Raw genomic sequence first — 20,586 nt, 5'->3', positions numbered from 1 at the left:
ATAAGAGAACAGTCTCACTTTTCCAAGGGAATATTATCCACATTTTGATTTTTCATTCAAATCTTTCTTCTCGGGGCACCTGGGTGGCTCAGTCCATCGAACATCTGCCTTCGGCTCAGGTCATGATCTCAGAGTCCTAGGATTGAGTTCTGCGTCCAGCAGGGAGTCTGCGTCTCCCTCTCCCTCTACCCCTCTCCCACCCCTCCCCCTGCTCATGCTTCCCACCCCTCCCCCTGCTCATGCTTCCCCCCCAAAACAATTAATAAAATCTCTTAAATAAAAAAAATCTTTATTCTTTTTCCACTTTAATTTCCAGGTGTGAATTTAGGGACATTACCACCTGGAACTAACATTTACTGAGTATTTATCTTGTACGTGGCTGAGTGCCAACATATTCTCTAAAGCTCTGTCTCCTTTTAGTATCCGTTTTACTGCCTTATTACCCTGCACACCAGTAGAAACCACAGGCAAGAAGTTTAATCTGTCTCATACACACTCACTGAACTCTCTCCCCCAGGCCCCGGGGAATTAGGAGCAGACAGACATCAAGGCGGGCATCAGTGTGATCGCTGGTGGGGTCTTCATCCCTAGCGTCGAGTGGTCACATTATAGAACTTCTCCAGCTTCTGAGTCAGATGTGTATAACACAACACAACACAACACGTTACATCCTGTAACCTGTTCTTTTGGAGGGCAGCGTGGCCCAGTGCTTTAGCAGTATGAGATATGGTTCTGTTGATTATTGCTCTTAATAAAGGAAGGCCGCTGGGTGAGGTTTGGAAATCGCTTCCCTGTTCATGGGGATTTTAATTGTGATGCCATTCTTTATCCTAAGATTTGACCAGCATTGAAATCTTCAGCTTACCATTTTGAAAATAGTTTAGATAAAAACCCATGTTAAATCATAACGGCAACAGAAGCTCCAAAGCATCATCCAGTTTCATAGAAGATACTCATCATTTTTTTTAAGCATCCATACCTTCCTCTTCCTTAGCATGAATTATCTTCACCTTTTCCTAAATCTGTGCCAACAGACCAGAAAGTTTGTAGAAAGCAGGCAGTTTCTTTCCTTTCTAGAGCTGGAGTGCCCAGAGTCCCCCAGCGGAGTCTAGCTACAGTCTGTTCCTTTATAAAGTGCGAGAACCTCTGTTTATCTTATCACAGCAAATTGTTCTTGGCTGGCGTATCTTGAAATTCTTTGTCTTAAAATTTAGTTAATTCCATATGTTTACCGACATGAACAGTGGATTTCAAAACTAAGTCGTGTGAAGTTGCCAAAGAATCTACCCTTTTAAGTTAGAGTAAATTTTAGGAACTCTTCTTATGCCCTGTTATTCTTGGCTTTCCAAATTTTACCTGCTACTGCTGTCCAAAGCCACAAGAAGAAAAGAGTAAACTAACCAGTGTTATTTCTTATTTTTTAATCCTATCAAGAAAAAGACACTTCATTTTTTTTTTTAACGACCTTAATCTTGCTGATTGTTTTAAGGTACATACGTGTTTAGAGTTTAAAAGTCAGATGTGGGGTCCTGGATGTGGACCTTTCTATCTCTCCATATTGTGTGTGGGGGGGGCAACGGAGAGAGGAGCTGTCATCATGACATATAAACACATATTTGGAATGGTGGAGCTAATATTTAAGGACATTTTTGATGCTTTCTTTTCAATGCAGATTCCAGAGCAGTTTGGCCCAATCCGGACAGTGGCCGAGGGGAAGGGCGACATGATCTTGATAGGCACAACTCGAAACTTCGTTCTGCAGGGCACTCTGTCAGGGGACTTCACACCCATCACTCAGGTATGCTTTAGCCCAGCCGGCCCACCAAGCACTTTCATCTGATGCAATATCAGAACATCAGAAAGCATTACAAAGAGGAGATGAATCCTTTGTTTTATACCAACATAACCTTCCTTGCCATCAGAGTTTCAGTTGCTGTCATGGCTTAGGTTGGCGGGAAGGGAAACCGAGGAGGGCAGTCGAAAGCATGCGGATGCCCTGGGCACCCCACCCCCCGAGACTCCCCGAGTGTTGACTGGAGTGTTTCAGAGAGCTTCATCTGTCTTGGTCCTTTGCAGGGTCACACTGATGAGCTCTGGGGACTGGCCATCCACGCCTCAAAACCTCAGTTCTTGACCTGTGGGCATGACAGGCACGCCACTCTCTGGGACGCTGTTGGTCACCGGCCCATCTGGGACAAAATAATAGAGGTAGACATGCACGTTACATGGCGTTTTTCTTATAAAAGTTCATCTGGAACACGTTCGTTTATGTTTTTGCATGCAACTGATAGTGATAGAAAATTGTCCCAAAGTAAACGTCACCCGGTTTACCTCCTTCGGTCGGCATTGCTTTAAACATGGCCTGAAGTGGTCCCATCCATGTCATCCTGAAGTTTGCTAGTGAAGTTTTCAACAGCAAGCTAGCCTTGCGGAGTTGGTTTTGGGGTCTCCTGAGCGCAGAGTTCCTTCACTGGCTTCCATGCTCAGCAGCCCCTGCCGTGAGCCCACGCACCATTTACAGCGCGCTTCTGAAATGAGAATTACACATCCAACGTGACGCTAAGGCTTTAGTCTTCCAGTGGGCATCGCTGTGATCCTCCCAGAAGGGACTCCGATTATGTCCTAGAGCGCTGGGACGTCCTTGTCCTGCCGGCGGGGGGCCAGCAGTGATGTAGTTACTAGTACTGGGCGCTGGGCACGTACGAGCCGTAATCCTGGCAGCACCCGAGGCGCCATGTTACTGGATTGGAAACTGAGGCTTAGCCAAGTCAGCCAGCTGGCCGTGGTCACTAGGTCAGCAAGTGACAGAACCAGCACTTATACCCAGCTCAGTCTGATTCCCCAACCCACGGTCTTCCCCCGCATGTACTGCACTGAGTCTAAAGTACAGTACGTCCTGTGTGTAGCCTCTGCCCTTGGTGACATGTCCTGCCCCGTGACAGGGGCAGCCCCTCTGTAGCCCCCACTCCTCCTCACAGCCCCCACAGAGGTCCCAGCACTTCCCAGCATGCTGGATCTGCATTTCAGCCCCCTTGCCCTTTACCCTCCAAGGAGGTCACCAAGGGTCTAGAGCTGACCGTCATTGGTAGAGCTGAGCACCGAGGCAACAAGGCCCGAGCTGCTCAGAGGGAAGAGTGGGTGCGGCCCAGGCAGAAGGATGGGCTGAAGGAAGTGGTGTCCTGTGTTGGACCTGTCCCCCTGGGGGGCTTGGAGGAACAGATGGGGGGACACAGCAGGGGCAGTGGCATCCGGGAGGGTGGCCTCCCCTGCTGCTCCTCGGCGCAGCCCCCCTGAAAGCAATTCCAGAGGCTCCATCCCCCTCCTCTGACTGGTCACTCCTCAGCCTAACAGAAGCGAAGGGGCTCAGAACCAGGCACTGGAAAGATCTGTGGTTAAGTCCTTGCTCCTTAACCCACTGGCCATGTGGCTTTGGACAGGAAGCTCCCTGTGCCTCAGTGTCTTTGTCTGGCAAAGGTTAAGAGCCTGAGTGACTTAATGACGTGGTAAACTTCAGGTGAAGGTGATTTCTCTCTGGGTCTCAGCGGCAGCCCTGAGCTTAGTCACAGCTCCCACCTTGAAGAAAGCATTGCCGAGAACAGAATCAGTACCTTAAGGTTTCTGATGTCTTATTATTTTAGTTTATCCAGTAGTGTCTCAGTGCCTCTCTATTTCCATTCCCGTGGGTACTTCTTTCTCAGTCTCCCTGTCACCAATCTCCTCTCACTTTGGTCCATTCTAAGCAGCTCCACCAAGGGATCTTCTGTCTAAAACACAGATTCAATCATGTCACACTTTTTTTTTTTAAGATTTTATTATTTTTAAGTCCTCTCTCTACCCAACATGGGGCTCGAACTCACAACGCTGAGGTCAAGAGTCCCACGCTCCGCCACCTGAGCCGGCCAGGTGCCCCAGTCATGTCACCGTGTTCTTGTTTCCCGGTGGTCTCAGCCCTGACCATGGTGGCACGGCCTACATTCTTCGTGTCGTCCAGGTGCCTTCTGTCCTACCGGGACATTCTACCTTGTAACACCCTCTCTACCCGCCATTCCTCGAATATGCCCCACTCTGGGTCGCTCCGACCTCTTTGATCACACCATTGTCCCCGTAACACCTGATCCAAGAAAATACTGAGTGGAGTGTCTGCTCTGACCTTTACCACCCCTGATCCTTCCTGGACCGGAAGGCCTGATTCCAAGGGTCTCGGCACCAGGAAGCCTCCGCCCAGCCTCCCTATCAAGCTTCCTCTAACTCTCCCTCTCCTGTGATTTGACGGCTTGTTTTTCCCTATGTCATCCATCCCGTTCCACCTTGTGTCAGAGTTAGCGATGCACACGTTAGTAACGAACATTAGATCCAAACCTGAATGTGCCTTACTTGTCTCGAGATCCTTCCAGGCCCGCCGAGGATGCTGCGTGTGCCCGGGGGGTTCTCACGCAGTGTTACCACTGGCATTGGGCACAGTGGTCCTATTTCCACGTGCATCAAGCACACCATTCGACAGGCTGACCATTCAGCATGGGGGTCAACTGAAGGGGCTCCCAAGACTGGGAGGAAGAGCATTTACTTGCTGGTCTGTCGTCTGATTCCTGTAGGTATGAAAAGATATTAAGACAGAAAGAGAAAAACCTCTAGAGGGATCACCATTTAGTATGACGGACATGTGACCTTCGCCTGAGTAGGAAAACGTTTTTCTGTCTTGGAGAGAAAAGAGCCTTGTTGGTTTAAATGGGACCACGTAGCCCCTTTGGAACAGCTGTGCTTGTGTGTTTTCTGCGGTAGCACTGTGTCTGGCCATCAATTTACACTTCCTTTAAAATGTTTTAGGATCCAGCTCAGTCTTCTGGTTTTCATCCTTCAGGGTCTGTGGTTGCAGTTGGAACACTGACTGGGAGGTGAGTCCGTGTCAGCACTGAGGTCTGTGTTTCCCCAGGGGCAGGCATGGGGTCTCTCCTCCTGCCCCGCCCGGCTTCTAGCCACTTACCGAGAATTAAGCCAGAACTCAAAACTAACACGAAGACAGCGGTCCTTCGCATTCGGGACTGTGGGAAAATCTGACAAAGATATAGACCCTTCTAGAAAAGCCGCTCCAACCCACCCAGGCACAGACATGCACGTGCATGCAGGCATGCATACACACACACACACACACGCACGCACGCACGCCTACCTACAGTTTTGGGGGATTTGTGGAGCTCCCCAAGCCCTGATCTGCAGGCTGTGGGAGAAGCCTCAGCTTTGGAATCGGGCAAGAAAGCATTTCAAAGTGCTGAGAATTTAAAAATGCTTTTCTTGCTGCCCTTTCGAAATTTTAGAAAGTGCCCGGATCCCGAGCCTCATGCTCAGATTCTGCTAACGCTTATTTACCAAGCGCCTCCAGTAGGCCAGGCAGTAGGCCTGCACTCGAATCCCCACTCCGCCCCTCGGCAGCTGTGTGTCTCCAAGCTGGCTAGATAGCCTGAGGTGTTTCATTTCCTAAACTGTGACGGTATCATCTGCCTAGACACAGGGTGCTGATGACTGAAGGAGATGGCGTGTGAGGTGTTTTCCGGGGTGGCCTGGCACGCAGTGTTGGTGGCTCTGGTGATCACTCTTTTGTACATTTTGATTGCACTTTTATATTGTTTGTCATAGTACATTTATGCTCGTTGCGGCTTAATTCAAATATTTTTGGTGATTTCCTCCCATCCTTCCTCTCTGAAAAGCAAACCATTTGGACTCCGCTGTGATGCCTGTGGATTATGTATAAGGAAAGAGGAACCATTTATAAGTCACAGATCACAGTATCTTAAGAGTTGGGCACCTCATACCCAACAGAATTCTTCATGAAAATGTTTTGCCGTGTGTGCGCGCGTGCGCGCGCACACACACACACACACACACACACACACACACACACACACACCCCTTCCTTGTAACTCTCCCGGGGACAGTGGAAGCTTCAGACTCAGCAGGCTCTGTTGAATGGCTGACAGCCAGTGATCACCAGACCCACGTGCTGACTATGCACAGTAGGACAGGGCCTGGGGACCATGCCAGGATGCTCAGCATCACAGACAAGGTCCCGTGGGTGGAAGAGATGGCTCATGGAACCTAGTCCTTCCCTCCACGTATGCCTCCCATATCTCTCGGCCTCGCACCAGCCTTAGCTCTGGATGGGGCCATTCACGGGGCTTCAGAGCATAGCCCAATCAGCCCCAGCCTCTCCGCTTCTTATGTTCTGGCCTCTGTTCGCGTTCAATAGCATGTTAAAGGTAAATGGTTGTTGAAGATGCAAGCTGAGAAGCCAAATCCAAATTTCAGGGGCCAGCCAGTCCCATGAAGTGGGCCGTGGGGAAACTAGCAGCGCTCACTGGCTGTGTCCGTGGAATGTACACTGTCTGGGGTCCCCTGGGTCTGAAGCTGCCACAGCAGGGCACCCACAGGCCTTTTCATCCCTGAAAACCCTGGAGTCCTGTTACTGCCACCACCTGAGAACACACAGGCCGGAGAGTACACGTACCAAGTACCGTGTCCTTGCTGGCAGATACGAAGCACATCTGTATCCCTTAGAGTTTGCTTTAATCCTGGGCCTCTGTGGTGGACTTGGCCCTTATTCCCATTTTATAATCGAGGACACAGAGCCCAGACCAGGCCTGTGGCCGCCCTCCCACCTCTCTCTCCACCCTGGCTTTCCCCTGGCTGGTGCCACCAGCATCATTCTCAGCAGGCCAGACACCCCAGGGCTGTCCCAGCTCACCCCCTGGGACCCACCCCGCTGCTCTGGGGCCAGATCTCTGCCCGTGCAGGCAGCCTTTGCAGCCTCCTCTGGCCACGGGCCCAGCCTTAGGGCTTCCTGTCCTTTGACATGTAAGTGACAAAACTCAAACACTGAAGACCCCGTCACCACACGGGAACCAAATCATTTCGAAGGGAAGCCAGCATGCTGCTGCTTTCTTTAGGATATGCTCGTATGAAGGAACTTTTCCTTAAAGCCGGGAATAAGCGTTCTTGTTAAGCCAACACAGAGTATTTATTAAGCCCCGAGAGGAATAGTTTTTAATAGTTACTGTTAAGTGTACTAGGCTCCCTTTATTTTCTCACCAAACAACTTACTGTGCTTTTTCTCGTGTTCACAACAGGTGGTTTGTGTTTGACACGGAAACAAAAGACTTGGTCACCGTTCACACGGATGGAAACGAACAGCTGTCCGTCATGCGTTACTCACCGGGTGGGTGAGAGCTGCAAACCACTTGCCATACAATTATGACAGTTATGAAATCCTGTGTAGATGTCTTTTAAGGAAGAAATCTCACTAAGCCTCCTGAGCAGAGCCAAACTATACTGCGTCTAACCATCAAACATAGACAAAATGAGACCGATTCGCATACTGAATCCCCATGTATTCATCACCCAGCTGCAGAAATACAGATGCTTAGCCGATCTGGCTCATCCAGAGCCCCCCCCCCCCCACCGCCCCTCCGAAGCAGTTCCCAGAACTCAGCCCTTCATCCATTAATATTACTGTCCAGATCTTAAAAAGATGAGGCCTCTTTATTTTTTAACAGCTTTATTTAGGAGTGATTTCCATACACTACTTTCCCCATTATAAATGGACTCTCAGTGACTCTGAGTGAATTCATGCCATTGTACAGCCATCATCACAAACCAATTCAAGAACCTTTCCATCACCCCCAAAAGTTCCCTCCCTGCCCCTTAGCGATTAAAGCTCCACTCCCACCCCTCAGCCTTAGGCAACCACTGATCTGCTGTCTGTTCTATAAATTGCCTATTCTGGACATTCCGTATCAATGGAATCATATACTACAGAGCCTGTTGCATGTGACCTCTTACCTGGAATACTGTTTTTTGAGATTAATTCGGGTTGTTATGCATGTATCCGTAGTTGATGCATTTTAACTGCTACATGGGATTCCACTTTATGGATGTACCTCATTGTGTTTATCCGTTCATCAGTCAGTGGTCATGGAGGTTGTTCCTGGTTTCTGGGTATTACAAAGAGTGCCACTGGGAACATTCCCTATAGGTCTCTTTGTGGTCATTCGTTTTCACGTCTCCTAGGTACATGAGTAGGATTGATGGATTGCCTGGTAAAGCTGTGTTTCACATTTTATGAAACGGTGCCAATCTGCTTGCCAGAGAGGCTGCACAGTCTTGCGTTCCCACCAGCAACGTGTGAGGGTTCTGGTTTTTCTCTGCATTTCTACCAACACCCGCTATTACCTGCCTCTTTTATGACGGCCCTTCTGGTAGTGGTGGAGTAGTATCCCGCTGTGCTGCACCTCCCTGCAACCATAAGAGATGCTGGGCATGTTTGCCTGTGCCTGTCGATCACTCCTGTATCTTTGGTGAAATAGCTTTCCGGGTATTTTGCCTGTTTTCTAGTTAGGTTGTTTGTCTTACTCTTGAGTTGTAAGACTGCTTTCTGTAGTTTGTGTGTAAGTTCTTTACCAGCTATGTGATTTGCAAATGTTTTCTCCCAGGGTGTGGCTTATCTGTTCATCTTCTTTTGAAGCAAAAGCTTTCCATTTTGATGAAGTCCAGTTTCTCAGATTTTTCTTTGACGGATCATGCATTTAGCGTCGCACGCAAGTCATGAAGTTTTCCCCTCTGCTTTCTTTCAGAAAGGCGATGGTTGGGGCGCCTGGGTGGCTCAGTCGGTTAAGGGTCTGACTCTTGGTTTTGGCTCAGGTCATGATCTCAGGGTTTTGGGATCAAGTCCCACGTCAGGCTCCAGGCTCAGCGTGGAGTCCACTTGAGATTCTCTCTCTCTCCCTCTGCCCCTCCCCTGCTTCTTTCTCCCTCTTTAAAAAAAAAAAAAAAAGAAAGAGAGGAAAAAGAAAGGTGATTGTTTTAGCCCTTACCTCCAGGTGATTCTCGTGTATTGCAAGGGGTAGAGGTTTGATTTGTTCTGCATGTAGATTATCCACTTGTCCAGCATCATTCGTTCAAAAGACAGTCCTTTCCCTATCAGATAATCTTGACACTATTGTCACAAACCAATTGACCCGTAAAATATAAAGGTTTATTTTTGGATTCTCAGTTCTGTCCCGTTCACCCAGATGTCCATCCCTGTGCCAGTACCACGCAGTCTGGATTACTGGGAGTTCAGAGTGAGTTTCAAAGATGAAGAGTCTAACTCCTCCAGCTTTGCGGTTCCTTTTCAGAGCTGTTTTGACTACTTTAGGTCCTCACCGTTTGTATATAAATTTTATGACCAGCTTATCCATTTCTAATTTTAAAAAGCCTGCCAGGATTTTAATAGGGATTTAATGTTGAACTTGTAGATCGATACAGGGAGATTTGATGGCTTGGCCATGCTGAGTCTTTTACTCTTTGAACACAGAATATCTGTCCATTTATTTAGGTCTTCTGCCATTTTTCTCAGCAATGTTTCATAGTTTTTGGTGCACAAGTCACACTTCCTTTGTCAAGTTTATTTCTAAGTCAGTTCTCTTTATGCCACTGTCAATGGAATTATCTTAACTTTATTTTCAGAATGTTGGTTGCTACTCTAGAGAAATAAAATCAATTTTTGCACATGGATCTTATATCCTATGACCTTTCTAAACTCTTTTATTAGTCTTAGTAGTTTGTGTGCGTGTGTGTGTGTGTGTAAAATCCTTGGGATTTTCTTCCTACGGGATCATGTCATCCGCAAATAAAGACTGTTTTATTTCTTCTTTTCCAATCTGGGTGCCTTTAATTATTTCTTCTCTCTTGCATTAGGTAGAACCTCCAGGACAGTGTTGGACAGAAGTGGCAAGAACGCATCCTTGCCTTGCTCACAGTCTTAGGAGGAAAAGCATTCAGTCATACACCATTAAGTATGATGTTAGTGCCCTTTTAGCGTGATGAGGAAGGTCCTTTCTATTCCTAATTTGTTTAGGGTTTTCATCATGAATGGCTGTTGGATTTTGTCAAATGCTTTTTTTTTTTGTCAAATATATCTATTAAGATGATTAAGTGATTTTTTTAAAAAAGATTTTCTGTATATTTTTTTTATTTTCTGTATTTTTTTGACAGAAAGAGACACAGCGAGAGAAGGAACACGAGCAGGGGGAGGGGGAGAGGGAGAAGCAGGCTTCCCGCGGAGCAGGGAGCCCGATGCGGGGCTCCATCCCAGGACCCTGGGATCATGACCTGAGCCGAAGGCAGACGCTTAACGACTGAGCCACCCAGGCGCCCCTAAGTGATTTTTTTTATCCTTCATTTTATTAATATGGTCTATTAATTTTCAGATGTTAACCCAACTTTGCATTCCTGGGACAAATCCCACTTGGTCATGGTGTATCAATCCTTTTTTATATATCACTGGATTCCATTTGTTAATATTAAGGATTTTTGCGTCCCTGCTCCTGAGGGATATCAATCCGTAGCTCTCTTTTCCTGTGATAGTTTTGTGTGGCATAGTTATGAGAGTACTGTTGCAGAGTAAGTTGGGAGGTGTTCCTTCCTTGCTTATTTTCTGAAAGAGTTTCTTAAGGATTGATATTATTTCTTCATTACATATTTGGTAGAATTCATGTGAATTTAGTGAGCCATCTTTCCTTGTGGGAGGGTTTTTAATTACTAATGCAGTTTCTTTTTGTAGATCTACTCAGAGTGTTTATTCTTCTTGAGTCAGTTTGGTAAGTTGTCCATTTCTGCTAAGTTGTCTACTCGGTTGGCATTAAATCATTCATAATATTTGCTATTTTTCTGAGGTGAGCAGTGAGGTCTCCTCGTTCATTCTTGATTCTGGAAACTCTGTCTCCTCTCTTTTCCTCTTGGTCAGTCTGGCTAAAGGTTTGTCAATTTTGTTGATCTTTTCAAAGAACCAATTTTTGTTTTCATTGATTTTCCTTTTTCTTTTTTTTCTTTTCTGATCTTTATTTTTTTCCCTTCCCCTGCTTGATTAATATTTAGCTTGCTCTTGAAGTTTAGGTTACTTATTGGAGACCTCTCTTTTCTGGTAGAGATGTATAAAACTATAAATTTCCCCTCGAGGGGTGTCTGGGTGGCTCAGTTGGTTAAGTGTCCAACTCTTGATTTTGGCTCAGGTCATGAAATCAGGGTTAGCCCATAGCATGGAGCCTGCTTGAGATTCTCTCCCTCTCCCTCTCCCCCTCTCAAAAAAAAAAAAAAAAATTCCCCTTGAGCACTGTTTCAGTCACATCCCATAAATTTTGATATATTGTGTTTTCATTTCCATTCCGTTCAAAATAGTTCCTAATTTCCTTAATGATTTCTTCTTTGGCCCATGGGTTATTTACATATGTATTGTTTAATTTCCGAATATTTGGGGGATTTCCCGTATTTCCTCCCCTTGTTCTTTAACTTACCTCCGTTGTGGCCTAGAATGTATTTTGTATGACTTTAATCACGTTTACTTCATCCAAACTTGTTTTTATGGCCTGGCACGTGGCCTATCCCGGCCGATGTCCCAGGTGTGCTTGCGGAGAATGTGCGTCGTGCACTCTTGGGTGCAGTGATCTTGATGGGTCGGCTGGGACAAGTTGGTGGACAGTGTTCAGAGCTGACTGATGATGTGTTGTTTGAGTCATCTGTGTCCTTGCCGCTACTCTGGCTGGTCTAGCAGCTGCTGAGAGGGAAGGATTGAAATCTCCAACTGGTACCGTGGAACCAGTTAGTTTCTCTTTTCGGCTCTCTCGGTTTGGCTTCATGCATTTTGGATGGAGGACGGGACAGAGTTGCGCTCAAACACCTCCAGCCAGGAAGGCTTGCATCCTGTGCCGGCGGACGTGTGTGCAGGTAGAAGGGCACGGCCGGCGTTCAGGCCGTTTCGGGGTCTGCCCAGCTTCTGCTGCTGCTGGCCCCTTGGCATCCTCCCTGGGCATGCGTGCAACCTCAGTGTGGCCACAGGCGTCTGGGTAGCTGGGGTCCTCTCCTGCCTGCCCCATGCATGCACACGTGCGCAGCCTCCCATCACCAGGGATAGGCTCGCTCCAGCCTCTGCCGTGACTGCAGGCTGCTAGAGCCGTGGGCCCTCCCTGGTCAACCGCCCTGGAGATCGTCACTTCTGTCCACAACGCTGCTGTGTGGGCATAGGCGTCGCCCAGGGCTTTGTATGGATTGAGCCGCCTGACCACGGAAACAAAGCCACTGGTGCCCACAGCCGGCTCTGCCCGGCCGCAACCTCTGAGCCAGCCGAGCCGGTGGGAAGGGAGAGCGCAGCCCCAGGCGAGCGCACTGTCGACTCCTACTGTCCTCATCCCAAACTCAGAAGCTTTTTAAGTATAAGCACTTCTCAGATGGATTTACGTCTTTGATCAATTTCCAGAGTGTGGAAGTGGTTATTTTTGTCAGTTTTGTACATCTTTTTCATTGCTTTATGGGGAGAGGATTCACTGGGCTCACTGGGCCACAGCTGGAAGCCCTGCCCGCTTATTTTTAATATAGCCACAGTGTCACTGTCACCTCCTCAGCCCAAGTAGCATTAACTTCTTAATATCATCAGGTATTCGAATAGTCAGTATTCAAATTTTCACTAGACTTTTTTTAACAGTTTAAATTGGGATTCAAAAAAGGCTGTCCTGTGTTAATTGTCTGATATGTCTCTGAAGTCCCTTTTAATCCATGGTTCCTTGTACTTGTTCTCTCCCTCCCTCCCCCACCCCCTCCCCCACTCTCTCTTGTGTGCACTGTTCATTTACTTGTTGAAGGAACAGGCTCATTTTTCCCGTAGTGTTTTCTCCACTCCGGATTTTGCTGAGTGTGTCCCCGTGGTGTCCTTTAACATGTTCCTCTGTCCCCCGAACTTGCTCTGATGTGATGTTTGCATCTAGAGGCTGGATCCCATTCAGGTTCTGCGTGTATTGCTGTCTTCCAGCCACCGGAGACTCACATCTGCTTCTCTCACTTTTTGTTATATTAGGAGCTGTTGGTGCCCAATGCCCAGATTCACAAGGGACTACAAATGAGTGGTGTGCCAATGTTAGATTTTCTTCTTCACTTATTAGGTATCATATTTCTATAAAGAAAAACTGCTAATCATCTACTTTGTTATCCAATAGCATGGTAGCGTTCATTAAGGAAAGTCAAGATAAATGCCTGACTTTTTTTTTTTTTTTTAAGATTTATTTATTTGAGAGAGAGAAAGAGAGCAAGCAGCAGGGAAAGGCAGAGGGAGAGGGAGAGGAAGAGACAGTCTTAAGCAGACTGTGCTAAGCGTGGAGCCTGATGCAGGGCTCGATCTCACAACCCTGAGGTCACAACCTGCGCTGAAACCGCTGAAACCAAGGGTTAGATGCTTAACTGATTACACCACCCAGGCGCCCCTGCCTGGTTTCTTTTACTTTATTTACCAATTTCCAAGATAATGAATTTGTTCTCTGTACCCCTTAACAGTGATCAGTCGCTGTTGGTGGGTTGGGTGCCATTGTGAACTGACATATATTTGCTCAGTTTTCTCGTCATGGGCCAGTGGAAGCCCCTGGGGTTTGGCGGCTGAGTCCTGACAGTGTGGGTGCCAGGAGGGCTCATGGCTGCTGGGCAGGCCCTTGCTTCTAGGCCTTGTCGTTGGATGCTTGTGTTTTAGGAAATGCTATGTTTCTGTGATATGCAGGAGATCCAGCTATGTGAACACTCTCGGAAATAGCAGTTTTGTCCTTGGAAATACTTGGCCAAGACTGAGCTGCTACTGCTCTATAGGAATCCTCTATTATATAAGCTGATTTGCAGTGGTCTCTACCTCGGGGTGGAGCTGTGTTCTTAATCTCCACAGGTCTCATTAGAGAAGGAGCACCCTTCCAGATGTGTTTTCCTTGTGCCCGAGCAAAGTTCACACTTCTCACCCTAAGCAGACAAGCCCCCCAGACACCTTGGAACCTTTTATCGATGTTGCGAAGGTGCTTACTCAGCTCAGACTGCCTTTCATTCTTGGTGTTTTAAGTATCCTATTTTATTATTAATTCTGGCCAACATTCTGCATTCTTCTATTTGTTTTATGTGTTTCTCATCATTTTCTTGTGATTTTGAACGTCTGTGAAGTGCAAGAGGCCCTTGTCTATAGCCTCTCTTCCTAGAAGGCCCTCAGAGATCTATCAGCTCCTGCTGACATGAGCAGGGTGCTTTGGGGAGTATATTTGCGTTTCTTGTCAGTTATACTCATGGCCATTCCCTGGAGACCAGAGCGCTCTCCTTACCAGCAACTCTGCTCTCGGGCTTCGGAGCTTTTCTTCATTAACCAGGTGACCCTTGCCTCAAAGAGGCATCTGTACACCATGTTCATAGCATTATTATTCTATAATAATTATTCTTAACTGTGGAAGCAGCCCCAGTGTCCATCAGTAGATGGATGGATAAGCAAATTATGGTATAGCCATTCAACAGAATATTATTCAGTCTTTAAAAAGAAGGAAATTTTAACACATGCTGTAACACAGATGACTCTTGAGGACGTTATGCTGAGTGAAATAAGGCAGACACAAAAAGACAAATATTGTGTGATCCCACTTGCAGGAGGTACTTAGAATATTCGAAATCCTAGAGCTGGGGCAGTCAGAATTATAATAAATGGTTCCATTATGAGAGAGAGTTAACAGATGATAAGGTAGTTCTTGAGATCTTTGGCTTAAGAATGTACAAGCCAGCATGCCGACACATCATGTGGCAGGCTTTCAGCGGGGCTTTACCCTTAATCTGTGTCACAGGGGCAGCAGAATCAGCAACAAAATGCTCCAGGCTCTGGAGTCAGACTGCCTGGGTTCGAATCCCAGCTCCCATAAACCTGTGTGACCTTGGGCAAGTTACTTTGCCACTTGTGCCTCAGTTTCCTCTCCTGAAAAATGGGCTTGATATCTACCTGTCTGTAGGGTTTATGAGGATGAAATACGTGAGTACAGGATGGTACCTAGTGGACATTACATAAATGTGGACTGTTATAATTTGATAATAATTATGGTTAGCCTTTAGTGTCCATCATCATCATCATTGTCAGGGCCCAGTCAGTTGCGGGAACCAAGGGTGGATGGTTTCCCATGCAGCTCTCAGGCCTTCTCGAGAATCGTCAGCCACAGACGGTCTCCTTCTCCAGGCCTCCGCTGTCCTTGGCTTGTTGCCCCATCCCGCCAGGATTCCCACATGGGACAAGCCGACTTGGTCTTGCCAACACCCTTATTTTGACCTGGCCCAGGCTAGGACTTCCTGAAACACGACTTCCTGATGGTGTCAGGCCATGCTGTTTCCTGTAGGACTCCCTACCTTAGGAGAAGGAAACTCTGAGGAAATGACTTATGACGGCCAGTGACCGCCAGGACCTTTACAAACACTGTCCAGGGAATCCTCTGAATTGCTGTGCTTTGCGGATGGAGGCACTGGTGCTCGGTGTGAGCAGGGACGCATCGCAGTCCCTGAACCAGTGTGCGGAGACCCCGCCACTCTGTGTTCCAGTTCTGCACCTCACACGGTTCCTATCTCCTTCCTTTTGCTTCCTGGCCTCAGGAAAGTCTGACCTCCTCTGGATTAGTCTCTCAGGCCTTCTTTCCTTCCCAGTATATCCTGGATCTCCCTGCTTTGCCTTCACACTTGGCAAGTTCCTCCGCCGGCTACAAAGGCGGGCTCTGCTTTTATGTTACATTGAGCGCCTTCCCTGTGTTTCCACACGAGCACCAAAGCCCCGTTCCGTAGGCTTTCCTGAGGCCAGAAACCCAGGCGAAAATGGTAACTGATGGCCTATTGGAAGAGAGGCCGGAAGGGCCTTCCAGGTAGGGCAGGGGGTGGGAGGGGGGACAGTGTGCACAGAGGTGAGGTAGAAGGGGCCTTCCAGGCAGGGCAGGGGGTGGGAGGGGGGACACTGTGTGCAGAGGTGAGGTGGGAGGGAGGATAGCACGGGAGAGGTCTGAGAGAGCCTGGCGCTCAGTGAGGAGCGATGTGGCCGCATCCTCGAGGGAATGAATCTCGAGCCTTCCCTGTGGGAGTGGCAGGGATGGGGCTAATAAGGGGAGAGATCTGGGCAGGAGTGGATTTCCAAAAGACAGCTTGGGAAGTGGCATAGGACTTCCCGAAAAGCAGTTAAGTTACTGATTTGAGTTAAGTTACCGATTTGGCTGATTTTTCTAAATCTGTGATGTCACTAGCATTACCCCTTGTCGTTGATAAGTGTTTATTTTTAAAACAAATGTCATCTGCATATTTCTGCAGACGGGACCTTCTTAGCCATCGGCTCCCATGACAACTGCATCTACATCTATGGAGTCAGCGACAACGGGAGGAAGTACACGCGTGTCGGCAAGTGCTCGGTAGGTGCTCTTCTCATTTTCTCGGGATGTGTGTGGTCACCCCATGTCCCTCGTGCCGGGAATTTACGAGGCGCGTGAAACGCATCCTGCTTTTCTCTCCCAGGGTCATTCCAGCTTCATTACTCACCTGGACTGGTCTGTGAACTCCCAATTCCTCGTGTCAAATTCTGGAGACTATGAAATCCTTTACTGTGAGTAGCACCCCAGGGCTTGTCTGGGTTCGGATCACATAGAACGTTCACTCTGAGATCAAAATGGGGTCTCCTGCAAACCCCACTTCCCCTACTGCCTCGGCACATGCTATCACCTCCAGGCCTCGGTTTCCTTTTCTATAAAACAGGGGAGATGGGCAGGGCCACCGCTAAGATCCTTCCCGCCACTGAGATCCTTGGGGGCTCGGGCTGACATGGGCCCCTGTGGAGCAGAAGGTACAAGAAGATCCAAGAAGACTCCAAGTCCAAGGGACTCCAAGAAGGAAAATGCCAAATCCTGGAGGGAAAGGCCCAAGGGGGGCAATTGGGGCAGGAGAGAGTGGGGACCCTTGTGAAGGCGTCATCCCAAGCAGGCAGACACAGTGAAGTCTCTCCTGCCTGGGGGGGCAGCAGCCCCTGGGACCCCTCCTGGTGGTGTCTGTGTCCAGGCAGGACCTGAGAACACTGAGGGTAGTAAGACCAGTACTTCCTGGGCACGGGCTCCTCACATGTGTGCCAAGCACCTGTCGTGTGCCCAGCTCTGGGCTAAGCACAGGGGATTGTGGGGCATGAGGAGGGCCTGGTGTCCGCCTGCTGGATGGTACTAAGAAGTGCAATACTAAAAAGTACCAGAAAGTTTACATACATTTTCTGTCATTATCCATAGCTCTTCCAGGCTTATCCCATTTTATAGACAGGAAATCTGGGCTCAGGTACGAGGCTGTAGGCATCAAGAGCCGGTGGGTAGGTAGGGAGGCAGCCATCCACTTGCTGAGGAGCCTGGACAGGTAGAGCTGCTGGAGGTGGAGGAAAGAGGGAAATAGCATGTGCCAGGTGGCACCTGCTCTTCCCTCTCCGCCCTCTCCAAGGTCCTGCCTGACACAGGGCAGAAGAAGGGGGATGGATTTCAGAAACAGGCCATGGGTCTAAAGTCTTCTCGGACACGGTTTCATACTCTGTGAGAGCTCGTTTGGGGAGCAATCAAATCACCTGGATATGACTGGTTTCTGTAAGCTTCCACTCCCTAACTCAGGACTGAAGGGGGTGGGCCGGGGAGGGGGGCCTGACATGAACAGCAGGTGGCAGAGCTGAGCTGTTCGAGGATTCTGTGGGCGGGCAGGGGAGGGAGACACTGAGCATTTGAAGGCAAGGTACCCATGGATGGTCAAAGGAAAGAGAAGCCAGACTGCAGGAAACAGACCCAAAGAGAGAGATAGATGGGAGGCGGTGCCCATGGAGGCCCCGGGGCTCAGGCACAGTTGCAGCCGCGAGCATGGCTCCCACGGGGCTGGGAAGTGGAAAGGGTCTCACTCCACAGGGCTCTGTCGCTGGCGGGGCAGGGCTGTAAGGGCCAGCCTTGTCAGGAGAGGAGAGGGGGCCTTCGGCTTAGATGTCACCAGACTTGGATTTGCTTTTTCCAGGGGTTCCCTCTGCTTGTAAGCAAGTCGTAAGTGTGGAAACTACGAGAGACATTGAATGGGCTACGTACACCTGCACTTTGGGGTTCCATGTCTTTGGTAAGTTTTCTGCAGCTTTCATTCAGTTCACACATAACGTGTATCCACTTTTAGAATATTTCTCTAATAGTTATGAACTCGCACGGTCACTGGTTTTGTCCAGCTGCTCTGCTGCCACATGAACCCAAAAAGGACACACTCCCTGCAGCTCCCAGGGGAAGGGCCAGGGAAGAACCAGAGAGATGGGTTTAACCCTTTTCTATTGTATGAAATAAGTCCTGAGATAATGCTCTAGAATCTTCTCCTATGAGGTTGTGCCAAACTTCTTAGAGAGATGGGCCAGATGGCACTCAATCTATTTCTTTATCATTTGTTAGAGTTATTATATTTTTTTGGTTCTTTAACTAAATTTTTCACTTCCTTTAAAGTTGAGGTTGGAATATATTTATAAATGGTGTAAAATAAATTACCACAGTTTAGTAGAATAAAAAAGAAAAGACAGTACCTCTAATCTCTTTATGTAAGACCATAAGTCAATAAGGTGGTCAAAATTTCCCAAATCTCTTTAGAGCTGGCATTCATCATTTTCTGGTATAAATGCTAGGAACTCCTGGGTTCACTCTAGATCTGCCTGTTGAGAAACTGATGTACATTCAGCTGTCTCAGATCAAAAGTTATTGGGACCAAAAGGTTTCCCAAAGCAATGATCAGGAGACACTGCCCACCCAACCAGACTCCAGATCCATGGCAGGCAGACACCACAGCTGCCGGATAGACCAGGCAAGCAGCAGCCACAAAGAGCCGATACCAAGAAACACCTGAGGGGCGTCTGGGTGGCTAATTCCGCTGAGCATCTGACTCTTGATTTTGGCTCAAGGTGTGATCTCAGGGTCGTGGGATCCAGCCCCAGGTCAGGCTCCACGTTCAGCGCAGAGTCTGCTTGTCCCTCTCCCTCTGCTCGTCTCCCTGCTACTCTCTCTCTCTCTCATAAATAAATAAAATCTTAAAAAAAAAAAAACAAAAAACAAAAAACCCCTGAAAGGCACACACAGGGTTAAACAGTCCTTTGGAGAGACTCACATGTAGAGTTACCCCAGAAAAACCAAAAAGTTAGGAAACTGTAGGCTGGGGACTAGTCAGCTTCCCCTCAGATGCTTTGGGGGAATAAAGGAAAGGCACTGTGTCCAAAGCCACGGTTTCTGGCACTCTCTCTGTTGTAGAGTCAAGAAGGAAGGGGCCCCCGCAAGTCGTGGGGGCCCAGAGAGCCTGCCGGAGCTCTCCCCTCGGGCGGGACGGGTGATCTGGGAATTGCCCCGGCGGAGACGATCGCAGGCAGGCTGGGAGCTCTTTGGGCCCCGGCTTCGAAAGCCAGGGACTGCGGGCGATCTGATCTCCATGGCAGCTCAGTGGCGGTCCCTGTGCAGCGTGGCCTAGTGTCTCTGGGGTTTCAGGGCTCTGTCTGTGGTCTTCATTTTAGGAGTGTGGCCGGAAGGCTCGGACGGAACCGACATCAATGCCGTGTGTCGGGCCCATGAGAGAAAGCTGCTGTCCACCGGCGACGACTTCGGCAAAGTGCACCTGTTCTCGTACCCTTGCTCACAGTTCAGGGTACGTCTTCCTCACGGACCCTGTCCTCGGGGCGCATGCGTCCTGGCCTCCCCTGGCGGTCTGGTGACTGACTAGGTAGGCTGTGTGCATGAACCGGCCGGTCACGCCTGGGGACTTGACCCCGCCGTCCCGCTGCCCTGGAGCCCTTCCGGCCTCCGCGCTGCTCTCCAGGGAGCACCCCCATCCACAGACCCCTTTGAGCTGGCTTGTCTACCTCCGTGGCTTCCTTCGTGGGCCTCACGCCTCTTCCCCCACCTGCTGAGCTGAGCCAGCACCAGTGCCTAGAACACCCTTCCCCGTCCTTCCCAGACCTGAAGTCCTTCGGCCTTCCCCCTCAACCCGTGGCACCTGGTAGATCCCTCCTTTGGGTGGCCCCACGTCTGGAACAGCGCTCTGGCACTGAACGTATCCCAGCCCGGGGCAGCGCCCTGCCCGTGTCTGCCCCCCCCACCCAGGCCAGATTCTCGGGGTACGGGGGGGGCCTCTGTGTCGTTTGTTTGAACGCCCCTCCTGTGCCTGTGCACAAAGCAGGTGCGCAGGTGAGAGCTGCTGAGTGAGGGAAGAACGAGCGTTCGAATTCCAGCACTTTTGACTCCACGTAGCGTGCTCCGCCTTAAGCTCTTTCTTTCTCTGTCCTTCTACCCCAGGCTCCGAGCCACGTATACAGTGGGCACAGCAGCCACGTCACCAACGTCGATTTCCTCTGTGGCGATAGCCACCTCATCTCCACGGGCGGCAAGGACACGAGCATCATGCAGTGGCGGGTCATTTAGTCCCAGCAGGAAGCGTGGGGAGCAGAACAGGGGCAGGCACAGACTCGTGCTAGGCTCCACCACTGTGATTTCTGTTCTGTTTGAGAAGTTCTGACAAACCTCAGGAAAACCACTCCCTCTACCAGTTACCTTAGCTTAGCGAATCAGTGAGCGTCACACCGGAGCAGTGGTTCACGGTTCTCCTTTGTTGTACAGTATATAAAACAGTGCACATTTCATATTAAAAAAAAATATGCCAGGGTTTACATTATGGTGACATCAACAGAAGTGACTGGTATACCCTTCATAACTTTTCTACGAACCCTTCAAAAATGGTCAC

The 20,586-nt window shown here is 48.9% G+C and overlaps 1 protein-coding gene across 4 annotated transcripts in view; it reads left to right on the top strand.

The window, feature by feature from the left end:
* EML1 (EMAP like 1) overlaps positions 1-20,267 on the top strand; it is a 124,994-nt gene extending 104,727 nt beyond the window's left edge. For all 4 annotated transcript variants that reach the window (XM_088024999.1, XM_088024998.1, XM_088025001.1 and 1 more), the window contains 9 exons: positions 1,673-1,798; positions 2,077-2,208; positions 4,825-4,892; positions 7,119-7,207; positions 16,141-16,238; positions 16,342-16,429; positions 17,851-17,946; positions 19,364-19,494; positions 20,142-20,267. In XM_088024999.1, coding sequence (XP_087881125.1) covers positions 1,673-1,798; positions 2,077-2,208; positions 4,825-4,892; positions 7,119-7,207; positions 16,141-16,238; positions 16,342-16,429; positions 17,851-17,946; positions 19,364-19,494; positions 20,142-20,267 — 954 coding nt within the window. The remainder of the gene's footprint in view (positions 1-1,672; positions 1,799-2,076; positions 2,209-4,824; positions 4,893-7,118; positions 7,208-16,140; positions 16,239-16,341; positions 16,430-17,850; positions 17,947-19,363; positions 19,495-20,141) is intronic.
* The last annotated feature ends 319 nt before the right edge of the window (positions 20,268-20,586 follow it).

This window comes from Eumetopias jubatus, unplaced genomic scaffold (assembly GCF_037043125.1).
Source record: "Eumetopias jubatus isolate StellerSeaLion01/CBP00866 unplaced genomic scaffold, mEumJub1_p1.0 scaffold_7, whole genome shotgun sequence".
NCBI lineage: Eukaryota > Metazoa > Chordata > Mammalia > Carnivora > Otariidae > Eumetopias > Eumetopias jubatus.
The sequence above is the reverse complement of the archived record's forward strand: the minus strand, read 5'-3'. Positions and strand labels throughout refer to the sequence as shown.